The sequence below is a fragment of the Pundamilia nyererei genome, unplaced genomic scaffold, assembly GCF_000239375.1.
Source record: "Pundamilia nyererei isolate P.nyererei 1_Seehausen unplaced genomic scaffold, PunNye1.0 scaffold00084, whole genome shotgun sequence".
In the NCBI taxonomy this organism is placed as follows: domain Eukaryota; kingdom Metazoa; phylum Chordata; class Actinopteri; order Cichliformes; family Cichlidae; genus Pundamilia; species Pundamilia nyererei.
In genome coordinates, this window is record NW_005187485.1 from 1,508,690 (window position 1) to 1,532,897 (window position 24,208).

The window sequence follows — 24,208 nt, forward strand, 5'->3', positions numbered from 1 at the left end:
CCATCTCTCATTCCTCCTCCCCTTCTGCCATGAACTCGGATCTGTTAATGATCTCTTTGCCTACAGTCCTAAGTGGGAGCAGGCATCGTGCATGGCCTAGAGCAGCGTTACATGCCGTCACACACTCCAGAAGGGACTGCTTAACTGCGGTCTGGAGCACACTGGCATGAGGCTGCGGAATGTGCATACACTGGAAAGGGGGTGGGGTGGGGTTGGGACCCAGAAGAGAGAGGGGAAGCACAGCAGCGCGTCTTTCTACTCCTCACAGCTCTCCATATTTAGAGCACACTGAATGTCTCTAATGAAGGCAGTCCATACTTTTTTCCCTTTTAGCGGGGCCGAACATCTGGCTCAGTGCTGTGCGAAAGTGCCGTAGTGGCATTCGTGCCATGTGCACCCTTTATTAGAGGCGGGAGCAGATCTAAAAATGGGATTGGGTGTGCGCGACGCTGTTAATCATGAAGCACAAGGCAGTCACATTTGCTTAGAGATATTCTGGTCTATATAATTGATGCTCAAACGAACCTAACTGAACTGCACCGCAGGAAAAAATATTGATGTGATTTTACAAAAAAAGTTTATTATCTTTAAAATGTTTTTACACTCGGTATGACAATGTGCTTACACAATACTTACAGTAGAGTTGGGTGAAATTTAATTTGTACATAGAAAAATAATAATTAAAAAAAAGAAACACCACCAACAATAACAACTAAAAAACAAAACACATGAACATCTCCCTGGCCACTTCATTAAAATAAATTGGCTGTGTAGTCAGTGGGCTCCTAAGTTTCACTGACTGATATGGGAACTGCATCAGGAGGACTAAGCTGGTGAGGATGAGTGGGCTCACTGTGCTCCATCACCCTACTCTCCTGCATACAGCTTTGGTAATTTTACACAATATTTACACTTTTAATCACCAAATCATATTCCATTTACAAAGTGTCGGCTTAATTAAGCATTCCAAAAAACTATTATTCAGTATATTCACATATAAAGCAATGTACATATGTTGGAATTCTTTTTAATGCAATTTTATGAGATGTAAAATCGATGACCTAATGCTAAAGAAACAACTTTTAGTGCCAACTGTAAAAATCTCAGAAATTAATGAGCGACAGTTTGTCGACCAAAGTGTCTCAAATGTCTTGCTAGGACTAAGAGTGGTAAAAAGACTGAACACGTGGGATGTTTAGAAACGGTTAAAACTGCAATGCTACGACCTTCATTCTCAGAATCATTCCTGCAAGAAGAGGAAATCGGGCAGAACAAGTTGAGGAAGTGGGGCCGGAGTGGGGAAGTAACTGGACACACACCTAAACAGCATGTCAAACATAGCATTCAAACCCTGCTCCCATTATTACACATTAACTGATAAAAGTCAAGAAAAGATTGACCGCTAACTCCTTTTCGCCAGCCTGATTGCCACCGATTGATCCCTCAGTATACCGTGAGCAAAAAGCTCATCCCCGTGAGGGAAGATTACTTGAAGTAAGAAGATGTGGAAAATGTAGGGATTTCCATAAGGATCACTCTGACCTCAGGTTACATCATGCATTCATAAAACAACAGAGGCTCCAAAGTCTTGTGGTTAAGAAGGCAGGGTTTGCAGGAGTGGAAGCTTGGACCTCCACAGCCCATTTAAAAGCAGCACCAGATATGGTCAGTGGCAGGGGGGCTGAAGCGTGTACAGAGGGGGGAGAAAAAGGAGGCTGGGGAGGGAGAACTCGACTGTTCGGGCACGGATCCTTTTTTTTAAATTTTTTTTTTTTAAACAGTGGAAAGTAACAACAAAACTTTGATAAATGTGATACCAAAGCTGATTCCTGTGAATGATCCTCATTCAGGGATATAACAGTTTAAAAACTGGAATTGAGGTGATCATCTGAGGAACTTTTAAGAGCCGCAAATGAAAAAAAACAAAAACGATAAAAAATAAAACAGTCAGTGAAAACAGTCTCTGTAGCACCCCTCAGTGTCATCGTCTGACAACACTGCACCTGGAGTCTTGGGTTGGTCATCAACAACCAAGTCTCCCAGAGTCCGTATATCGGGGCTCCTGTGCGATCCGCAGGGCCTGGAGAACTTCAGCAGTGCAATTCGTAGACATAAATAGAAATAAAGAAACTACTTCACCGTTCAGGCTGGACAGTTCGTACATGTGGGAGTGAATGGAAAGGCAAATCTGTGCTTCTCCTGTGTTAGCGCAGAGCAAAATGTAACATCTGTGGACTGAAATGCTTCAATACACCTCGGTGTCCTCCTTGGGTCTGTACACGGCGCCGAATCGCTGCATGTACTTTTTGATGTATTCCTTGGTCTTGTGCTTCACATTTTCATTGCACTCGAGGTCCTCGGGATTCTTGCAAGCTTTCAACTCCTTATTCATAACTCCGTGAGTTAGCTAGAAGACAGAGCAGAAGTGAGGAAAGAGTTAGGCATTCATTCTTGCCCTCAAGTCTACAATAAACTGATATTGAAGTTGCGGTAGAGTGGTTAATCCCCTTTAGTGACTTTGCTCTTTATAATTTGACATAATACAATGCTGCAGTCTTTAAATGGGTGAAGCCTAAGTCGTCTATCTGTTTACTGCGCCCATGTCCTCAGAGTCCTGGTATGTTCGAGTGGCAAACCACTCACATGCACTATCCATGGACCTACTGAGAATCATAATGGAAAAAAAAACCCCACCGCCCTTTGAAGAGATGCTGGTTGAAAACAGCTTTTGAGAAGGAGCTAAAACAAAAGAGACAGTGATAATAGCTAGCATGTACAACATTTGTTCTGGAGGCAGAACACAAAAACATTTGGCTGGACGCCGAAATCGTGGGAGTTTAATTATTTAGTAATAGTTTGAAGGAAACTTTGAAAACTTTGTTTACATTAAATGCTGACCAGCATCCTCACTGTGCCGTGACCACACTAGGAAAGAAAAACGTTTGCAAGGACTTTGTGGAAAACTTAATCCATGTATGAACACTGTTACCTTTCTAGCCAGGTGTTTGAAGTCTTCTGTGTTGCTGATGCGTCCAGATTTGCAGTCTGGCTTTCGATAAGGATTCAAGCATTGCACTATGAACTGTGACATCTGATTAACAAACAGGTATAAAGTTAAGTAATGTACAGAATTAAAAAAACAAAAACAAAACAGAAATGGCCGGACAGATTCACGACCATGCAGATCGAAGTGCAGACACTGTATATATGTTTAAAAAAAGGAGTTAAAAACATTGCTCTAAACACAGTTTGTGGAAACTCTGACTCACCTCCTTGCGAAAGGTCTCTTTACTTTTCTTAGCGAGTTCACTGGAAGTGTCTGCTTCAGCCGTCTTTGTGGAAAACTACAACGTCATCATAAGAGAAACTCATTAACAGGCTTGTTTGCGGACAAATATAACTTTGAAATGTTGCGGACCAGAATTAGCACGCCACTTTGCAAACTGATTTTTCTATGCTGCAAACCCAACCCTAGCTTAGCTTAATTAAAACATTCCTACAAATTGCAACGACAGCTACTGAGGTCAGTAGGGAGTAAATGCAGCACCTGTTCACCAGCTATTTGAAACAACGCAGGGATATCCTGCCAGGGTGCCGCTTCCTCTCTGGCCGCAGCCTTCCACAGCAAAGCCAAGCAGGCAGCAGTTAACTGCCTACACCCACTATGAAGCGGTGAGTATCAAGAACAAGCATAAAGGATTCACACACACACACACACAGAGGAGGAATCCAGACAGTGAGACAGAATGCTTTGCAAGGCTAAAGCATGTGTCATAGTTTTGAGCCCTGGAAGTCGGCACCACCATTGTCTAAAGCCTACAGCTCACACACATGTAGCTGTTCTTGGATTAATGAACAACATGGATGTTTCACCTCAGTCTTGTTTGTTAAATGAACCAACACACCCTACGAATAAATCAAGGAATCTCTGTATGCGTGTCAGTGTGTGTCTTCTTTGTGTTTCTCAACAGCTGTTGTATCTCGTGAGTCGGAGTTTGCCCGGATGATGCGTGGTCTCATTTCTGGGGTTTTGTATGCAGACAACACTTAAGATTTGTGACCTCCTACACGATGGCGCGTCTCTGTACTGTCACCACTTAAAATGACAAAATTTACAAATAAACTTCCACCGACTCTCACGTCTACCTTTGCTGTGGGTTGCATGTCCGTCACTGTGCAAGTCTTTCAAAGAGACAGTTATGCAGTTAAAGCGTAAAACCCCAAACTGCAGATAAATGAAGGCTAAATCTCCCACATGGTTTCCATTATCCTTAAAGACAGGATAAAAAATGAAAGGGGAAAACAAAGGAAGCAGAAGAGAGGAGATGAGCTTAGGCATCGCCTCCTCTTTAGCCTTGAGGCTAAAGGACAGACAGCTGAGCAGGGGGCAGGGCGTTTAGACACACTCTTAAAATTTCTGTCTCTCTGTAGAGTGCGATGAAGCCATTTTGAGAGGTGTAGTCGCCGCAAAGTTTATAAGACTCGACAGAACGTGGTGTTGTGCTGAAGGCTTTTCTTCTTAGTTGAGAAACAGCTGAAAGTAATCACTGGTGCAGCATCTTCAATTACCTCAAGGAGCAAACACTATAATCGTGTTTTGCATCCAAGCGCAAACTTTCAGGGGAACTAACGAAAAAGTAATGTGGATTCTTTCTCATTGTCAAACGAAGGAATGCAGAGATACTTTTCCACTCTGTGAAGACTGTTACTAAAACCCGCTGTTTCTGACCACCCACCTAAGATTAGATCACAACAGTTAACTTTTTAAAAATCTTTCAGTGAAGAGTAATCAATGTCAAAAGCTCACTTTGGAAGGATTTTCATCATAGGTGGGTGTTCCCAGGTCCATCTCTGATTCATGGTCCACACTAGTGTTGTCACTATTTCCTTCCCAGGTTGGTGGATCCCACTGTGTTTGCCTAAAGGGAAAATAAATAAATAAATGAAACGCAATATGCTTGTGAGGACTTTACTGAGGCACACACACAAAACACCCCTGCAACACAGTTTTACTAACCTTGTAACAATATGGTAGTAGTAAATTTTGCCTTCAGGGTCCCGAGCCACTTTCCAGTTGGGAGGTAGGACGATAGTTTTGGGTTTAGGGGGAGAAGGTGGAGGCAGGTCTATCACACTGTTGGGCACAATCATTTCCTGGAGAAGAAAATAAGTTTTAAACTTAGTATAGGAGGATCACAAAATATACACATACAGCTTCACTTTAATGTGTTTAAAAAGAGATCAAAAATTACTGACACAGCTTTCATTTAAAAACAAAAACAAAACAAATTGACATCTAATTTCTAATGTATATGGCCATTATGTAACAACTTAAATTTGTCACTATAACAACTGTAGTTTGAAGTCATACGTGTTTACATTCTTATAAACAAATGGGACCCATTTAGCTGGACTCTGTCTCATATTAAAAGGGACAGATGCATAATTCAGATCTATACCGCCCCCTTGTGGCCACGATAATAGGGCTTGTTCAAAACCACAAACTCAACTGCCTTATAATATCCCTGTTTTACGTCTTGTCTGTTACCTGCTGAACAGTTTGAGATGTTACAATGGTGGTGACTGTGCCTCCCTGCTGCACCACCACTCCCTGCTGACCAGGATATACCGGCTGGCCATGTAGGTAGCTGGCTGTGGGATCAGTGTATGCCTTCAAAAACAAAGCACAATTAGATGGCAGTCTTACAGATGTTCAGAACCTCTTTTTTCTTTTTTAAGGAATAAAATAAAATATCCTCCTCTAAATTATGAGCTTAGTTTTCCCAACTCCCATCGAATTTGGGTCAAAAATATACTACAGATTGGTCAGGAAAAAAATAATTTCCTTTATTAACCATCTTTTAAAAGACTGTCTTGTATTTTCATACAGTTCAATCACAATAAAGATATTAACATTTGCTTTTTTCTATATCAAGGAGTTATCTCTTGTATATCATAATATAGGTTATTTACAAAAATTACACAAAAATCAAACGTGGGCAATGAGCAAATCTAAGAAAGATAAAATGGACATTTGTATATGACCAGAGCAAGAAGATTACCTGTATGACTGGAGTGTTGGTCTGGGGGTAGGGAGCAGGGATGCTGTAGATTGTTTGGCAAGGCTGGCCCTGATAATAGATAGCTGTGGGAGTCTGACCCTGTCCCGGGGCTGTGGCATACTGCTGTGCAGGTTGTGTCTGCACAGTCACTGCCTGCTGAGTGGTGGGGTCCCAGAGAGTGGTGTAGCTCTGTTGGCCCTGTACCTGAGGGGCAGACTGGGCTGGTACCGACAGGACAGCTACGCCTGCATCCTGGGTTGCTACAGTTGGCTGGGCATACTGCTGAGGGTTGCCAGAGGCAAGGTTTGCGGTAGTGACGTGCTGAGGGAGATTGGTGACTGGAGTGGTTTGGGGAGTGGAAGATGGAGAGGTCAGTCCTAGATCTGAGACGAGACGCTGGGGTGGAGTCTGTTCATAGTTGAGACTCGGCTCCACTGTAGGTGTTGGGAGAAGTACTTTGCCCGCATTGGGGTTGGAAGGATCCACAAAAGTCTGGATGGGATATCCAGGTGGGTACGTGATGAAACCAGGGCTGGAGGCATAGGCTAGAGCCGGGTCATAAGCCAAAGACTGAAGCTGCTGCTGCTGTTGAAGCTGCTGCTGCTTCTGTGCTTCCCGCTGGGCAACCTCCTGTTCAAACAGCTTCCTGCGCTCCTCTGTGGAAAGTTTGTTGCGCTCCTTGCCACCAACTCCTCTTGGTGTCTTGCTGCTGTTAGATGGATCAAACCTTCACAATTCAGAGAACATGAGGACAGCTGAGTACCAAACCTTCACTAGGAGAGTTTGGGAAAAGAAAAAAACACTATGATTCGAGGACACAATCAACAAATAACACAAATTCCTACCGTTCCTCAGTGCGTCGGCTACTCCTCTCGTAGGATGAAGGTGGAGATGGCGAGCGTCTCCTCCGTCGCTCAGAGCTGCGCGGAGTTTTCTCAGAGCCTCGATCGCGGTCCCTGTCCCTGTCCCAATCTCGATCCCTGTCTCTGTCCCAATCTCGATCCCTGTCTCTGTCATAATCTCGATCCCTGTCCCGTTCCCTCTCCTTCTCTCGCTCCCGTTCACGTTCTCGGCTTCCTGACGTGGTGCGTGGCGTGAAAGCTGTATCTCGATCTCGGCTGCGATCTGCCAGAAAAATCAAATTATATTAAAAGTTATGCAAATAATGTTTCAAGCCAAACATAAACTTCGAAGTAACCGTACCTCTTCCTTCCTTATCTACTTGAGTCTTCTTTGGTATCCTGTACACCTCCTGAAAATAACAGAACTTTGACTTTGGAATACAATGATGAGAGCATCGCAAACATTTGGATGATACACATTTTATACATGTTTATCTATTTTCCTTTGAAGGCGACAACTTATGAATATACCTTTAGATCCTTCCAGCTTTCTAGAAGCCTAGCAGCCATGCCACTAATGTCGAAAACACTGAGCTGTGGTTCCTGACTCCTCTCACTCTCCACATCTGAGACACCTTCCTCTTCATCTTGAGAAGGAGTCCCTATCACTGATGGATCCACAGGGGTTGCTGTGACCGCTGAGGGAATCGTGGCCTCCGGGGCTTCAGCGATAGGTGGAACATCAGTGGTTGGTTCACCACTGTGTGGCTCACTGCTAGGCAGTGTTTTCTTAGCCTCTTCAGCCTCTGTCTGGGATTCCATAGTCTCTGAAGGCTGCTCAGGTGGAGCATCAGCAACACCCGTTTGACTGGATTGGGTCTCTGGCTCATGGACTTTAACACTGGGCTGGCCTTCTTCTAATTCTGCCTTTTCTGTCACTGATTGGGTATCTTGTGGCTTCCCACTCTCTTGTGTTTCAACTGGCTCTTTTGCTGGTTCCAGCTCATCTGCCTGATCTTCACTTTTGACTTCTTTTATATCGGAGTCCTCTTCCACAACCAAATCAGGTTTTTCCTTCACCTCTTCAGTTGGAGGTTGAGGTTCACTGCTTGAAGTCATCGCTGCCTCTTCCTGTTTCTCTCCTATGACTTCTTTTCCCGACTCTTCCGCTGAATCTGTGGTTGGATCTGCAGCGTCCACCGGTGTGTCTGGCTTCAACTGCTTTCCTTCAGGAAGTCCTGCACGTGAATTTTCATCATCTTCCTCATCATCCTCCTCCTCCTCTTCCTCTTTCCCATCGGATGCTTTGCTAGCATCAGAAAGAGCGCTGTCCAGACTGTTTTCGCTGATGATTTTAAGGCGTCTGTACACAGCAGGCTTGGACGTGTCACTATCTAGTTCTGGTCCCATTTTAGCGGAGGAACCATCAGGAGTGTTGAGGGGAGTTTGGGCACGGGAGGTGTTCTCACTAGAGTAACCATCCATCTCAGTCTGCTGAGGAAGAGTTTTTGTCTGAGCCCACCGCTGAATGAAGGTCAGGACTCTGCTCTCCTCCAACATGTTCTTAGTTGAGATGGGCAGCACACTGAGGGTCTTCATGATCTGCAAACAAGGCAATCGCTGGTCAAACAGCAAGTGGCTGTGTATGGGCCATACAGTGATATATGATAACATTTTGACATATCTCACCTGTAATTGCAGTTTGATGTTGTTGGCACTGTTGCCTTTAGCTTCGGAAAGCTCCACCATGAAAATCCAGAGCAAAGACAATCCATGGTGGTCTAAGAACTGCTTCAAGCATGATGGATTTTGTGTATCCTGTACAAAACAAACATAGCATGTTATAACCTAAAAAAGAAGATAAAAAAAAATCAACAATATAGACAACGTATTCACAGATCTAGTCATACTTGTATGAGCTTTAGACAGATGAGTTTCTGTTCCATCGTTTCCACTCGGACCATCAGTCTGCAGAGAGACACCACCTGTTTCTCATCGTATAAGCCTTCGCCATTCTCTAGTAATGCCTCCAGCTCTTCATCGACCTGTGAAAGGACAGCATAGAAACAAGAGTGAAGATACATTTTGGCATTTAAAACACTCAGTGTATACAGCCTGTAGTTACAATGATGGCTTCTCATATTACACAAGGACAAAGTTTCAAATAATAAAGGTCAACTTATGTACTGTGCAAGTAATCACAGTGAGCCAAAACGCTTGGGCTGTTCTAAAAGCTCATTTCCCCCCTATTTCTGGCTCCGTTTGACGTCAAAGAGAGGGGATATCAAGGCACACAGTTCTGGCTGCCCCATCAACCTGCTGTTCAAAATGAGGGGTGAGGCACTCTGAAGAATCCCAGCTTAAATTGAGGGTGGCCTTAAAAGGAGGGTAGCTAAAACAGTTAGTTTCAGAGTGTCTACTGACATGCAATATAAGACAAATAAAGACTGAACAAATTATGCAGAGATATTCCAGCAGTGTCTAAATATTAAAAAAATAATAAGCTTGAAACAAACAGATCTAATCTAAGAAGCAAGTACAGGCATTGTAATACAGGCTGTTATGAATCCTCTACTGTAACTTTAATAATATGACTTCAAAGACCACTACAATTACCCTGTAAATGAGGCTGTGAATACCAAGTAGTCAAATATCCTGAAGTTCTGGTACATTACTAACACATTTTCACTATATTGCTGAAGCAGTTACTTATTATAGTGATCAAAAGGAAAAGAAAGATAACATTTTTTGCACTTTTATTGTGTAAACTTTTTAAAAACGGAACAGTTAATGAGTTCACAGCTTCTGTTGCCTTTTCTGATATGATTGATTTTGCATGAATATTTTCTAACAGGTTTATGTACCTGATTATTAAGAAGAGGAAAATAACAGTTGCACACAGCAGTGTATGCAGCTTAACAGTTCTCAGCACTCAATTTATACAAATTTGTAAGTCTTTCCCTCTCTTTGTTGTTGTGTATCAGTCACTAAAGTGCCGGCCTCCATGCAAACCTGTTAAAGCTACACTTAAAAGAAATGCCTTAAGACCTTTAAATATTACTAAAAGAACTGACCGTTGTGAGAGCACTCTTTCGACTGCGGTCTTTCTTCATCTTCCCACCAGCTGCTCGAACACTAACTCTGTTCTCCCCACCCAGGAAGCCTCTGCAGCTGGGTGCTCCACAGAAGCATTTCTGTGCTTCTTTCCTGCAGGGTACAATTAAACAGAGATGAAACCACCACTGCTAAACCATTCGATGAAAAGGTTAACCAGTCTTTCTTTTTGAGTCTATTCATATATTATACGTCGAACACAAAAATACAGTAACCGCGCAGGAACCGTACCCATATCTCTGAAACTGGTAGTCAAACGTGAGCTCAGTTCCTGCAGTAACAGCCTTGGTGGTGAAGAACCCAACTCGAAGCTGACCGTTGACTGTCCACTGAAACGATTAAAAAATTAAATAAAAAAACAAAACAAAAAAGTAAAAGAAACTAAAAGGATACGCCAAAGAGTTTTATTTTGCCACCGTACCTTTTGGGTTTCACAGTTGGGCTCGCAGCTGTGGTTCATGAACCGAGAGCAATTACCCTTCAGCGTTGCATCAATAATCTGAGAGAGGCAGTACAGCGTCAGCCGTTTCTTCCAGCCACCACAAATAACCATTAAAACCATTTACAGACGCCATTTGATGTGTTAAATCATCACTTACCTCGTTATTCTTCAGAGACATAAAATAGTAGTGGATGTTCTTATTGCGAGCGTACTCTTTCACCCTTGTTTTGAACTCTTTGTGGTCCAAAACCTCACCGCAGTATTCCAGTACAAAGGTGTTTCTAAGAAAACAACAAAAGCAGTTTCACATATATCACCACTGTTGTTTTTTCTTTCCACATGCATTTTTATCTAGTATAAGTCAGATCTTATAACCTCTTAGGAAGCACTGTCGAGGCCTTGTTCTATCGTTATGCAGTGAAATAGAGAGCCTCTTTTGTCAACTACTGAATGTTATTTTCTAAAAATTATTTCACAGCGTTCTATTAAAAACCAATAAGTGTCTTACGATGCCAAGTCTTTAGCTGCCCGTAGTCCCCAGCCCTTGTCTTCTGTAAGGATCACATCAAAGTCGGCATGTTGTTTCATCTGAAAGCGGCGATTAGAGCAGTAGGCTCCATTCAGGCACCGTGACGAACTAAGAAAAAAAAATCACATGGAAAAAAGATGTTACGAGAAAGATGTAAAAAGATTTGATTAACAAAACAGAATAGGTGCTTAAAAAAACTATAGATTTCCAGGTTCTTAATTAAGGAAAGTTGTAAAATATTTATTGATGTAAAAGATGCCAGCGGTTCAATAACCTTTATTACACTTACCACTCAATCATCAGCAGCCGGTTTAAACAGTCATCCCCGCATGCTAGTACGCCCCTTGCTCGGTCCTCTCTGGGTAGCACCGGGCACTCACACTGCATTCGTTTAATATCTCGATGAGATTTGCTTTTTTTCCTGCAAATTACATTTTAAAACTTTCAAAGATCAAGTCTGAAAATAATTCAACATTTTGCTAGGAAGTTACTCTTCACAAACAAACTTGATTCTCTGACGGGAATCATCTTACCTTTCTGTTAGGTACAAGTTCTCCTCAATCAAGTCAAAGTACGGAGGCATCTTTTTAGACTTGGCAAACTCTTTCCATCTATTTGCATCTTGAAAGTACTGCAGAGTGAGTGATGGACGGTCCGCTGCAGATTTTACAAGAGTTTCTTTAGCGACTTCAGTATCTCCTTGACGGTCCCTTTTAGCTGCAGGGCCAGCCTCTGCCTCATTGTCTGAATCGGACTCTATCTCTGGACGCCTTTTCTTGGGAGGGCCCCTTCCTCTGTGGGGCCTAAAACTGTCTTCTCTAGAGGGGTCGGGTACAGCAGAACCCCTGCTATTGCTGCTTATTTCATGACCTTGTACAAAGCTTGATGACCCTTGAGTGTTAGGCCCACTGCCCTCAAAAGCCGTTTTGCTACAACTTGATGATTTATCCCCACTGAAGTCGTCATGATCATTAGTGAGGGAGTCGGGTTGAATTTCGCCTGAAGGATCCTGATCAATGACATTTGCATGGAGGTAGTTTTTTCTGCTTGTCTGCATGTTTTGCGACTGCTGGATACAGGAAGCAGTACTTGGTCTGTGTTCTTGTTCCTTGGAAAAAGATCCTGACAGTTTAGTGTTTGTTAACTGAGGCCCGTGGCTGCTATCAGGCTGCTGGTACGTACTAGTAGGCTGTTCTGGTTGTGAGAAATCCCAACCCAGGTTGAATTCATGCTTCTCATTAATATTGTCAGCCCTGGAGAAATGATCTTGTTGGTAATGCACGTGCGTCCGATCTCCTCTGTTGCTCACATCATGCTGTTTGTGCCCTTGCTCACACTGTTTGGAATTATCACGCATGGGGGTGGAATCTGTGACACTTGCATGGGAACAGGTATGACCAGCAGTATAAGGCTGGGTACTGATGGAGGTGGAGGCCTCTGAGTGACTGGTGCTATCAATCATATTGCTCTGGGACTGACACAATGTACTATTACTGAGTGAATCGCTTATACCGGTCTGTGTTGTGGGTTGTTTTTTCTGTTGGCTAACTTGATTTGGGGGTTCACTAATATGTTTTTCAGCTGCTATGTCATTCTGCTGTTGTAAAATATTCAAAGGTCCCCTCTCCTCTGTATTCATTGTTAGACAAGAATTCTTTGGCACCACTACTACAGAGTGCAACTGTTTTATAGCCTCGTCGCAATCAGAGTCATACTCTGAGTTATCGCTATCACTGGCCTCACTCTGTCCTGACGCATCCTGACTGGGAGACATTCTCTTACTCAGTTTGCTCTTGCTAGCACTGTCCTTGGATTTGTTTTCGGAATTTTCCTCATTTGAGTGCTGTGCCGTTGCTGCCGAGTTGATCTGTATCTTGTCATTTATGTGCAGTGGCTGATCTGTGTTTGATTTTTGAGAAGCAGACAGTTTGGAGTCACAGTGGTCATTGCTGGTGCTGGCTTGCGAAGGCTCACTTTGGTCTTTGCAATTAAAGGTCACGGGTGTGCTCTCTGCTTGGACTTCCTGCTTTGAGATCTCCGTCTGCCTTACCAGTCTGGAATGTGTTCCAGCTTCCTGCTGAATATCATCTTTAATATCACAGTCTTGTTGAGCATTATCTTTAGAGAACTCTATTTTTTTGACAGAGATCACCTTTTTAACAGTATTTAACAGTTTACTCTCTACAAAAACAGTTCTCTGTGAATTTTCACTCTCCGAGGAATCCTGCCCAACAATATCCCACCGTGACTTCCGGGTACTACAGCTGCCCTTTTTTACATCGGTAGGTAGAGACTCTGGCAGATTCTCAGACTGAAGACAAGATGAATCAGATTTGACTGGCAAATTTGTGTCAGACTCTTTACTGACTGACTGAGCTTCATCCAGCTCAACATTTTCTGGTTTAGTGTTTTGCTGGACAGCCTCTGTGACAGCTTTATCCACTGAATGAAGTACAGACTCTGGCCCAGTTGAACAGTAAAAAATTTCCTCGTCCTTATTGCACATTGTACTGTCATTACCACTACATAAATTTACGACAGATGCATTTGAGTTCACATGTGTTGGATCATTAGAGGAAAGGCTATCCTTCACATTAGACACGTTTTCCAGAGTAGAGTTTACATGCTTTAGGCTCTCGCTGTAAGTGACATCAGAGGCAATGTTATTTTCCGTTTCAAGACCTGATTTTGCTTCTGTCTTAAGTGACAGTTCTTGCGAACCCTCACCACAAGACCCCACCTCCTTTTCATCTTTATCGCCATTTTCATTTTCAACCGGTTGGGAATCGGATTTTTCTTTTGAACTCTGAGAAAATGATTCTGTTGTGGTTGCACAAGATGGTGCTTTTCCAGGGCTATGAAATAAATCATCTGATTGTCTATCTTGCCCAGAAGATTTCACAGAAGATCTAGAGGGGACCTGTTTCGACTCTGGTCTACTGCTTTTCTTTTGAGAGTTTTTACAGTTCTCCAAGGAGCTGGAGCTTCTGTTGGATGACTGTAATTTGCCCTTATGATCCGTTTCAGAGTCACTGGGGCTGCTTTTTTGCCGTTTTTCATGTGTCTGAGAGTGTGTGTGACTACTGGAAGATGAAGATTTATTGTTGGCCTCTGACTTATGATGGCTGCTAGATTTACGGTGACTGGAGTCCAGATCAGGAGAACCCTTGCGTAGGGTATCAGAGTCCGATAACCGCTTTGTACTCCTTTCAGACTTTGAGGACTGTGTTCTTTTATCCAACTCTGAAGAGTGAGGTGAATCTACAGATTTTGAGGTTTTTTCAGATTTTGAGTAGGATGATGATTTTGACTCCTTATGCGAGCTTGAGTGGTTAGATGACCTACTGTTGTCACTTGTCCTCGACCTTGTTTTTCTGTGGTCATCTTCAGAGTCGGAACTGTCCCGAGTTCTGTCAGTCCGAGAGCGAGAACGTCTTCTATCCCTGCGTGGAGAACTCCTGTGCGATCTCCGGTCTGATTCATGATAGTAGGACCTTTCAGAGCGCGATCCTCTGTCACTTCTAATTCTGTCTGATCTGGAGTGTGAAGAACTTGTTCGAGAACCTCTTGATCTAGACCGTGATCTAGATCTGGACCTTCGGCGATCTTTCTCTGATCGGGATGAGCGTGAAGATGTGTGTCTGGAATCACGGTCTGATTTCGAGTAACTAGACGACCTTTCGTAATTCTCTGAGCGCTTTGAGAAACCTTTTTCCCTTTCCTCTGCATGTGAACCAGAAGAAGATTTTCTTACATCTTTACTTCTGCTGTCAGAGTTTGTTTTACTTTTGGAATCAACTGATTTGTGGCTGGAAGACATCTGGGCTGAATCTCCATCAGATTCGGAGCCAGGGGGGGCACTATCTGACTGTGACCTGGTTTTCCTTTTGTGTATCTTTTCATCCTGCTCAGTACTGCTGGATGTCTCCCCATCTTTTCCTGAGGAAGCAGCTGGTTTCTTGAGGCTTGAGGTTTCTCTCGTCTCAGAGGTTTCAGTGTGAGCACTTTCAGAGGGACAGGTGCTGATGAGACTCTGGGGTGCTGGGAGTTCATTCTGAAATAGAGAGGTGTGCGGCTCTTCTGGCATAACTGACTGTTTCTCTTCAGTCACAGAGTCATTAAGAATTTGCTTCTTGAAATGCATCATTTTCACTTTAGTAGCTGTGGGGACTGGCGTCTGAGGTGTCTCTGTTTTTGATACTGCCACCAAGGGTGTCTGCCTTTGCTCAGTTTTGCTGTCTGCACTCTTTCCAGGTTTTTCGGAGGTTGACTGTGACGAGGCAGCATGAGGATCTGACTTATCAGGACTGGGAGGGATGAAGAACGAGCTTTGGAGTGGCTTCTTTGTCTGTGAGAAGCTGAAGGACACTTTCTGACGACCCTGATCTTCTAAGTTGACCTTCATCTTGGTCCCTTTAGGCAAAAGGTGGTTGGACAGCATGACTCTGGGAGACAGGCTTTTGATTAGAGCTGCTTTAGACAGGCCCTCCACCTTTACCTACAATACAAGAGAAAACACATAAACGTGCTGCCTCAGTTCTTTTATATCATAAAAAAGGCTGTAAAATGCTGATAAGACCGCAGATATTTATAGTCATTAATTATATTTAGTTAACTTACCGATGCACCACTCCCTTCCTCTCTGGATTTACATAAGAGCAATATGGGAAAGTAGAAGAAAGGAAAGTCAGAAATTAATTTACAATCGTAAAAGTAGAGAAAAGAAACTTTAAGATTAAAGCCAAAATTATCAGGGTAAACCTGCGGATGTAAACATTTACCTGAAAATGTTCTCTGGACTAATGACAAATGACTTCAAAACAACTGTTGCCCAATCTGAAACAGTGGTTCAGTATCTTTCACTCATTGCCCAATATTCTCAAGTTCAAAGGGAATGCTATGCCAAGTGTATTAACACTTCTGATTTCTATCAGAGTTAAATTAATAAACAGACAGAAATAAACAGACTCAAGTTTCATTTTAACATTTTAAATATAGCGGACAGGGAATTAGCTTACAACTCACGGCAGCCATGTGATCATATGTGTTTAGACTACTAGTGGCAAACAGTGTTAGGCAGTAATGGATTTCACCGATAAATAAATGAAATGGAAGTGCTGAGACTGTCAGGTTAACTGACCTAGAGATGTCACATACATCTAAGGGGGGGACAGGAACAGGAAATTGCTTTACATTACATAACTGCTCAGATCAACTTTAAATAGGTTTCCTCAAACCCACCAAAGTTTGAGGAAGCCTGCTAAACAAAAAATAAACTTCAGCATGTGATGTTGAATACAATAACATTTCTGAGGAAAGTTACATTTTATCTAAATGCACTGTCTTTTGGATGCCTAATTCTCACATAAGTATATACATATATATTATGTCTATATAATTCCAAATTCCTTATAAAGATGCCTTTAGTGTAGAAGAATGTGACATAGTTGGAACGTACCCATGCAAACATGGTATGAGCATGCAAACTACAACCAGATGAACAGAACAGACATTCAGCCTCTGAGCCTGTTACTCTGAGGGCAGAACAATGAGCTACTATGCAGAGAAAAACTAGAAAAAGCTAACAAAAAAAACTGCATGTTCAATCAGATTACTAAAAGCTGACTAACTTGCAAGATCAGTTTTAAAGGTTTTAGTTTTTTGCTAGGGAAAAAATTGATATAGTATTGTCATTTTGCTTGGTGACATTGTATCAACACAAGAACAGCAAATAGCAATTCTTTTATTAGATAAATTCAAATACTCTGGGAATATTACAACAAGATGCAGACGATGTCGATGCAGACAGCAACACATATGATTTTCAACATTATTTGATCACAACTAATTCCTGTATTATCAGAAACAGATTGCATGCAAATGCCAGCTTGCCCTCATTCAATTGCAGACTGACAGACAACGGTCTGACTGGTTTTTCTTTGAAAAACTGACGGAACCAGCTCAGTGTTCCTTCAGTGGGCTGGTTTCAGTTATTATGCAAATATACTGTTTATAAAATTGGGGAAACCTGCAGTCAGCTGAGACTGAAGAAGTCACTTGAATGAGTGACGGAAAGTTTCTCCCACTGAAAACGCTACGTCCAGATGAACAGAATCAACTTTTGGAGAAATTGAAGTGAGACAACTTTATCTTAGTGGATGAAACAGATATTGACAAAGTTTAACTTTGAGGACATCATTCGCAGTTTAAAAATTATGAAAACTAACAATATATATTATTGCAATGCTCAGAATTTCGCAAAATTAAAAATAAATAAATAAATAAATCACAAAAATATTGTATCATGAGTGAAGTATTGTGATAATACTGTATAGTGGAGTGTCTGGTGATTCCTGCCTCTATTGTTTACATTTCCTGCTTATTTCGAAATGATTTCTGTCAGACAAATAAAAGTTCAACTCTCTCTGAACTTCCAAAAGTGATCCAGCATTGCATAACACCACTTCTCAACACCACTGAAAAACCAAAACAAAGCGCTACGGCTACCACACATTCTTAGAGCTGAATGAAATAAGTGGATATTTCAGTGAAGACCAGAACAAAAAATATTTGGGATTCACTTTTCAAGCTTTTTTTTGTTTTTTTGTTTTGTTTTGGTTTTTTTAAATATGCAGGCCTTATTATATCTACCTGTGATGCTCTTGTGGGCTGACCCACATCCATCTTTAGGCCCCCACTGGTTATGTCGCAAGCCAAACATGACGTCACCACAGCCCTGTCACCATTTACACCAGCACTGAGGGGGCACCAGATTCACTGCAGTATTCTCCTGAACGACAGGTGCTGCCACACAGACAAAGCCTATACGACAGCATTGGTATGGGAGTAAAAGACGACGAAAGGGGAACACTTTCTCCAGAAAGTCTCAACTTTCCAAATCTCTGAGCTCCTGCACTGATATATCACTGAAATGCTGATAAAACCCATGACCATCAAAAACGTGTGTCTTCAATCTGGCTGCCCCCAACTACACAAGGGTTAGAAAAACCTAAGAAGTCCACGGCTAACTGAAACGACACCAAAGCGCAGCTCGCCTATGCGGATATGACGTCACTTATGGTGCGCGTCACCATTGACAGGGGCGACAACGGCGGGTCTAATAGGCCCTTTACACAGTGTATTCTGTGCTTTACCATACCGAAGGACAAAGCATTCAGATTTATCCCCTTTTTACTGCAAGTAAGATTTTTTTCTGGCAGTATGAGTTTCTTTCATCACTCTTTCAATAGAAACACCGAAAAGAATAACAGTTGGTAAGATAATTGTGGAATGTCCATGAATTTAAATGTTTCGAAACTTGTTCTGAAATAATTACGTTCTACTAAATGGATTCATATTCATTTCTAACCCTGAACTTAAATAAATAGAGCTCACATACAATGAATGACACTGAGAGTGAAAAGGGGCGACTGGTATGCAACTCCTGTTTCAGTGGCATAGACTACAGAACAAGGGGTTTGGCACACCATTGGGCATTCTTTTCTCATCGCCATGTTGCTGTTATATATCTTTACTCTCTTTACTGAGACTGGTAACTGGTGATCCAAAACAACAATAAAAACAAAGAAATAAAAGCGGTCAACATATAAGAAAACTTAATGTGTGACTTTTTATTCCCTTTTTACTTTTAATAAAATGTGTCTGTTTTCTTTGGGCAAAGCTTGATATGGGTGATGGGAAAAATGGGTCATTTATTCCTTTAGGATTTCAATTTTCTTTTTTTTCTCCTGTGACCTTCAAACTGAGACACATGCGCTGGGACATTCAGTAATACAGAAAGAGCTATGAAATGCAAGAATGGGGAATAACAACTGGTTCCTGTTAAGAACTGCTTCCAAATAACCCCATTAGCTCCATTGGAATTAAATGCTTCCAAGCCAATCATTTTTCATTAATTAGTGCTGCCATGTATTCCTTACAGTTGCCCGTTACAAAGAAAAACAAAAAACAAAACAATAACAAAGAGTGGAGTTTTTGCTCACCTCAGTCAAATCCAAGCCATATTTTCTACTCTGTCTCTGCACTGAAAAGATAATAAATCAGTTACACTGATGCTAAAAACATGTGTAGGACTACTTTTTTCCCTGTAAAGATTGAATCTGGAATCAATAAGGGCAATCAATTAAAAAAAAGATTATAACACAGGTTTCAATGAATATCTTTCCCTTTGCAAACAGCTTTCTTGTAATTTTTTTGTAATTGTAATTTACAAGCATCTAATCTTTTAAGCTGATAAATAAATTATAAAAAGAAAATGAAGAATATATGGTTAAAAAAATACATCTTCATATTCAATTTGTTCGATATATATATGACTTGTTTGTTTTTGTCTGCTTTTACTGTCCTGTATTACCACAACAAACGTTAAGGAACTGTGTATGAACTACAAAAAACACACCATCTAGACAATGACTGACAATTAATAAATAAACAGATGAAAGGATGTGGAAAAAGCACAGAACTTATGAGTTGCATAAGACACTTTAGTGCTTAAATTAAAAATAAAAAAAAAGCTCTTTATATGAACAATAACATGGCGGTGGATGGGTTGAGGTAGAAGTCAAAATGTTTTAAAAGTAGCGTGCCAGACTATATTCATAAACATAACACAACTTGGTAACCATTCTACATTTTCTGCTGTCTAATACCTGATCTCTGACTTGTGCAGAGCGTCCATAGAGAAATTCGTCTAGGATTAGTAGGCCTGAAGGGGCTGCTGGCCAAGAATAATCCAAATCAGAGAAATGAGCCCTCCAAAGTGACGCCACACCTGACAAAAAGAAAGACAAAGCAATGAACTAAGTCTCTCTGTATCCACAACAGCTAATCACTCAGGAACTTGTACACTTTTGACACCATTAAAATCTCAGTAAAGTTCCTGCTAATGACACAATAACTGCAGTATTTCACAGTTTGTCTCTGTTGTCCAACACACATTGTATATTCAGCACACAACGTCAGAAAGCACATTGTGTCACATGCATTAAAGCGTTGCACAGTAACGACTTCTGCAGACCCGCCTTCCTTTCTGTTATCTATCGATGCAATGTGGCCGTACCTCGTCTTACTCCCATTAGACATGGACCCCCTCCCCCCAATTTAAGTACATTTGGCTGTAAATTTCCACTGTTGTTGCTTCAGCTGATCAACATATAGGAAGTTACGTTCGCCAATTGTTTATTAATAGCAAGTTTCATGGTCGAAGATAAATGGAAAAACATGGATGGATGCAGGGCGGGCATTAGAAGATGCAGCTGATTATTAGACACGGCAAAGACAAGCATGCGGACTACATAAAACAAAATGCTGTTTGCAGAACAACGATTTATGTGAATGACCACATCGACACTGTAATGGGACAAACAAATCGTGACTGAATGCAAACTGAGTAACTACACTTAAGCATGGCCTGTGCAGTGAGTGTATGCAGCCAAAACATGGCCTTTAAAAAGACAGCCACTTCTAGAACTAGCTAAATTATTGTTCTAAAGCAAATAATTTAGTCTGCTATTTTTTAAGACTTGCTTACACTAAATCAACACTGAGAAGGCAGAAAACACGTCATACCTTAGTTATTAGACCGTGATGATAATTTGCTAAAAAAAATATAATAGCTGAGCTAGCTTGGATAGGTTAGCAGAGATTTCATGGGCCGTCTTTAAAGACAGCAGGAGCATATTCCTTGTGTATAACGTAGGCTATTACTGTCGACTAGCAAACAGTTGTGTACTTTGACATGCTAGAAGTAAGGCTTTTAGTGTGTTTTCGGGTGCCTGTCAGGGGGTTGAACAATCACATTTGCTTCTGTAAAGGGCTAGCATCAGCAGCTAACACTAGCTGTGTTAGCTTTGCCTCGCTCTGTAGGCTAACGTGGCTGTCGTAAACTTGTTATACTTTGAGCTTTACCTGGTGTGTTCACTCAGAATAATGGGGGTTTTTTCGACAGTGTGAGCACCTTACCTTTGTAGTTTTTTGACACGGAAGAAAATATATGACGTTCACTTCTATTTTAGGATACAATGGACCCCTATAGTGGAGTCTGTGACCCGGCTTTGCTAGCATGATAGCTAATGTTTTGTTTTGTAGTAAGGTGGTTTCACCAGAAATAAGGACCCGCTAAACAACCGGGACATGCTCACGAGGTACTCACTTTACGAAGTGTTTAAGGTCACAGGGATCCCCCATCTTCGAAATCACCGGTGATCGGCTTTCTAAAACATCAGGCAGCAACGTATACCGACGTTAAATCCATACGGAGCTGTCGGAAATGGTCGTCGGCTCACTGGCTCCGCTACTGCTGCGCCCTAGCTTCAGCATGGGTGAATGGTGGTACGACCGAGCCAGAATGCGCTCACATAGTTAGCGAAGAGTTGTGGGAGAGCTCTAAAACACAAATGATAGCGAATGCAGCGCCTCGGGAAGTGTTTAAAATGATAAGACTAACAGTCTGATCCCCCAACGAAGTCTTTTGAGCATGTGTTTTAGCCACTTTTTATTTGTATCAGCCATTAATCGAGTGCCTCTGTGTCTGAGGCTTCTCTGTTCAGCATCACATGATATGGGTGCACAGCTGGCGCGAACCCCGGAGCGCACTGCGGCTCCTACGAGTCAAACAACCAGTTAAAATTTCAAAAAGGCAGGCCTTGTTAGAGAGCATCACACAGTGGTTAAAATCTCAAAAACAGAGACCTTGGTCCTTTGATAAACATATTTCATGCTTCATTTATTTGATGTTGTTTATCATAGTCTATTATTTGATTGATTACTTTTTGTGCTGCCTATTCAGTTTTTTTGTCATCCACTGGAACAATTTGAACTGCACTAATGTGATTGTGGAGGTAGTCATTGTGTAGGACTGGACTCACACACGTCACCACACATTTCCTATAATCCTATAATTCCTATAATTTATAATCCTTATCTTTATAATCTCTTCTGCTATTTGCACATTCTTTACTGTAAATTCCTAAGTTAATTTGTAAATTTTTGTAGTAACCTGAAAATTGTAAATATTGTAAAACTTTTCTTCTGTCATTTAATGGTCGGGCATTGTACAGCTACAAGCATTTCACCCCCATGTCATACTGTGTATGGTTGTGTGTGTGTGACAAATAAAATTTGAATTTGAATTTGATGATGGAAAGAGAAATACTTTTGTTATCCCATACTTTCTTTTAATTCTTTTGGTACAGCAGTTGCAATGAATAATAATATTACTGATGATGATAATATGCAGGAGATGATTCTGTGCCTCACAGATACTTTAAATTATTGAGGTTGATCGCAAGTGATATGAAAGATTTCCTTTATCTGTCCTTGTGCCATCAGAGCTGAATCAGCCTGTTAGAGAAAGTGATCTGCTGTCTTTGGAAGCCCGTTTCCGCCACTAAAAAGTATCCATAACTCGAAGTTTTGGTAACTCAAAGTTTTGCATTATCTTTCTTGAAATTTCAAGCTACTCTCTTGAAATTTCGACTTATTAACTCGAAATTTTGAGATAAGTAGCTCAAAATTTTGACTCACTTTTCTCAAAATTTGGCCGAGCTAACTTCAAATTTTGAGTTAATAAGTCAAAATTTCGAGAAAATAAGTGGAAATTTTGAGAAAATAACTCAAAGATTTGAGAAAGATGACTCGAAATTTCAAGTTATGGATACTTATTTTTCTTCCTTTTTTAGTGGTGGAAATGGGCTTCAATAAAAAATTGCAGAGCGGTTTGCTGGTATCAGCTCCAATGCTGACACCACACACACACACACACACACAGACAGTATAAAACTGTATATTGTGGGGGAAAAAACTCTAGATGAATGTAACTTTGGAGAAGATTGTAAATGTGTTAAGGATACAGGCTGGTTAACTAGCAAGTCAACTAATGGTTAGGCTCTGCTAGAACTTTGCCTGAGCATTCTCACGCCGGTACAGTAGACGGCAACATGCACCTTTGACTTCGGTTTGGACCGCGCCGCCTGAGGAAGAAGAAAAAAAGGCGCCGAAGAAGGCCACTTTCCCACTTTCGCGTTTCAGACCACACTCCATACCAGTTGGTGGCGGTAATGCACCATTCAGTTGTTTGTCAACTGGCAATAAAAATTTAAAAGGAGGAAGAAGAAGAAGGCCATTTTCCCCTGAAACAGTGCCGTGAGAGCGACGTACCCGAGCTTTATTGTTCTCATTATCTCCACTACTCTCGATATTTTAACGAGAGTCTTTGGTTGCCTTTTGTGTAAGTTCTGACGTTGGTTATGTGACAGTATGGTGGTAATATTAAAAAACGAAAACGTCGTCATTGCTGCTGGCCGGGTTCGGGCGATAAACGAGCTAACGCTAAAGCTACAGGCCTAGCTGGGTACAAAGACGAGTGCAGCTCAGCTCGACATTTTGTTCTTGGTTTCAGCGGCAGAAGCGTTTGAAGTGCCAGAAACAACCTGGGGAGCAATCCACGTTAGCTAATCTCAGCTGGCATACAAGGTTACGATGTGTGCAGGTTGCGTGTATTTTACGTGTATATTTTGTCAACGATGCGGCTAACGGGGGCATGTCCGATTCAGTATTGGCGACGTGGATGTTATCTACTTGGAGCACTGAGCTTTTGATTAGTTGCACGTTGGAGACACATTTAAGTCATTTAGCAAGTTATTGTACATGTTGGGGGTTTCTCTCTACGTGGATGGCCAACCTGGAACAGTTAAGGCTCTGTCGTTGGTCGTGCCCCCCTCCCGTGATGCATGGGTGGTGATTTCTGGTTGACAGCAACTGTCAGTTTGCAAAGATTCTGAGATCTCCCTGCCGTGCATGAAGGCGACTCATCAAGATACCATGTTAGTTCGTTTTCTCATTGATATTGGTGGTAAAAAGGTCCTGTAATTTTCACTTTGGGTTAATGATCTTGAACTGAGCAGTGACTTCAGCGTACTGCTGCATAAGGACCATACAGGGAGTGCAGAATTATTAGGCAAATGGGTATTTTGTCCACATCATCCTCTTCATGCATGTTGTCTTACTCCAAGCTGTGTAGGCTCGAAAGCCTACTACCAATTAAGCATATTAGGTGATGTGCATCTCTGTAATGAGAAGGGGTGTAGTCTAATGACATCAACACCCTATATCAGGTGTGCATAATTATTAGGCAACGTCCTAGCGACGGACGGTTGACAGCCAGGAGATGGCAGTAATGCAACAGTTTTGGATGCAAGCT

General features: G+C 41.7%; 1 protein-coding gene across 3 annotated transcripts; it reads right to left on the minus strand.

Annotated features, from left to right (window-relative positions):
- Positions 1-731: 731 nt before the first annotated feature.
- Positions 732-21,542, minus strand: setd2 (SET domain containing 2, histone lysine methyltransferase). Of its 3 annotated transcripts, XM_005738517.1 has the most exons (23): positions 21,161-21,542; positions 19,659-19,780; positions 18,993-19,033; positions 15,610-15,631; positions 11,523-15,487; positions 11,279-11,410; positions 10,969-11,097; positions 10,618-10,741; positions 10,440-10,517; positions 10,250-10,347; positions 9,979-10,111; positions 8,815-8,949; positions 8,594-8,722; positions 7,436-8,506; positions 7,266-7,314; positions 6,908-7,187; positions 6,063-6,789; positions 5,549-5,671; positions 5,018-5,154; positions 4,808-4,919; positions 3,270-3,344; positions 2,990-3,091; positions 732-2,407 (listed from the first exon to the last, which is right to left on the minus strand). In XM_005738517.1, the coding sequence occupies exons 5-23, from the start codon at positions 15,428-15,430 to the stop codon at positions 2,246-2,248; spliced, it is 7,704 nt and encodes a 2,567-aa protein (XP_005738574.1). In that variant the 5' UTR covers positions 15,431-15,487; positions 15,610-15,631; positions 18,993-19,033; positions 19,659-19,780; positions 21,161-21,542; the 3' UTR covers positions 732-2,245. The 3 variants fall into 3 exon arrangements, with proteins under 3 accessions (XP_005738574.1, XP_005738573.1, XP_005738572.1); XM_005738516.1 differs by lacking the exon at positions 18,993-19,033; XM_005738515.1 differs by lacking the exons at positions 18,993-19,033; positions 19,659-19,780.
- Between the last annotated feature and the right edge of the window lie 2,666 nt (positions 21,543-24,208).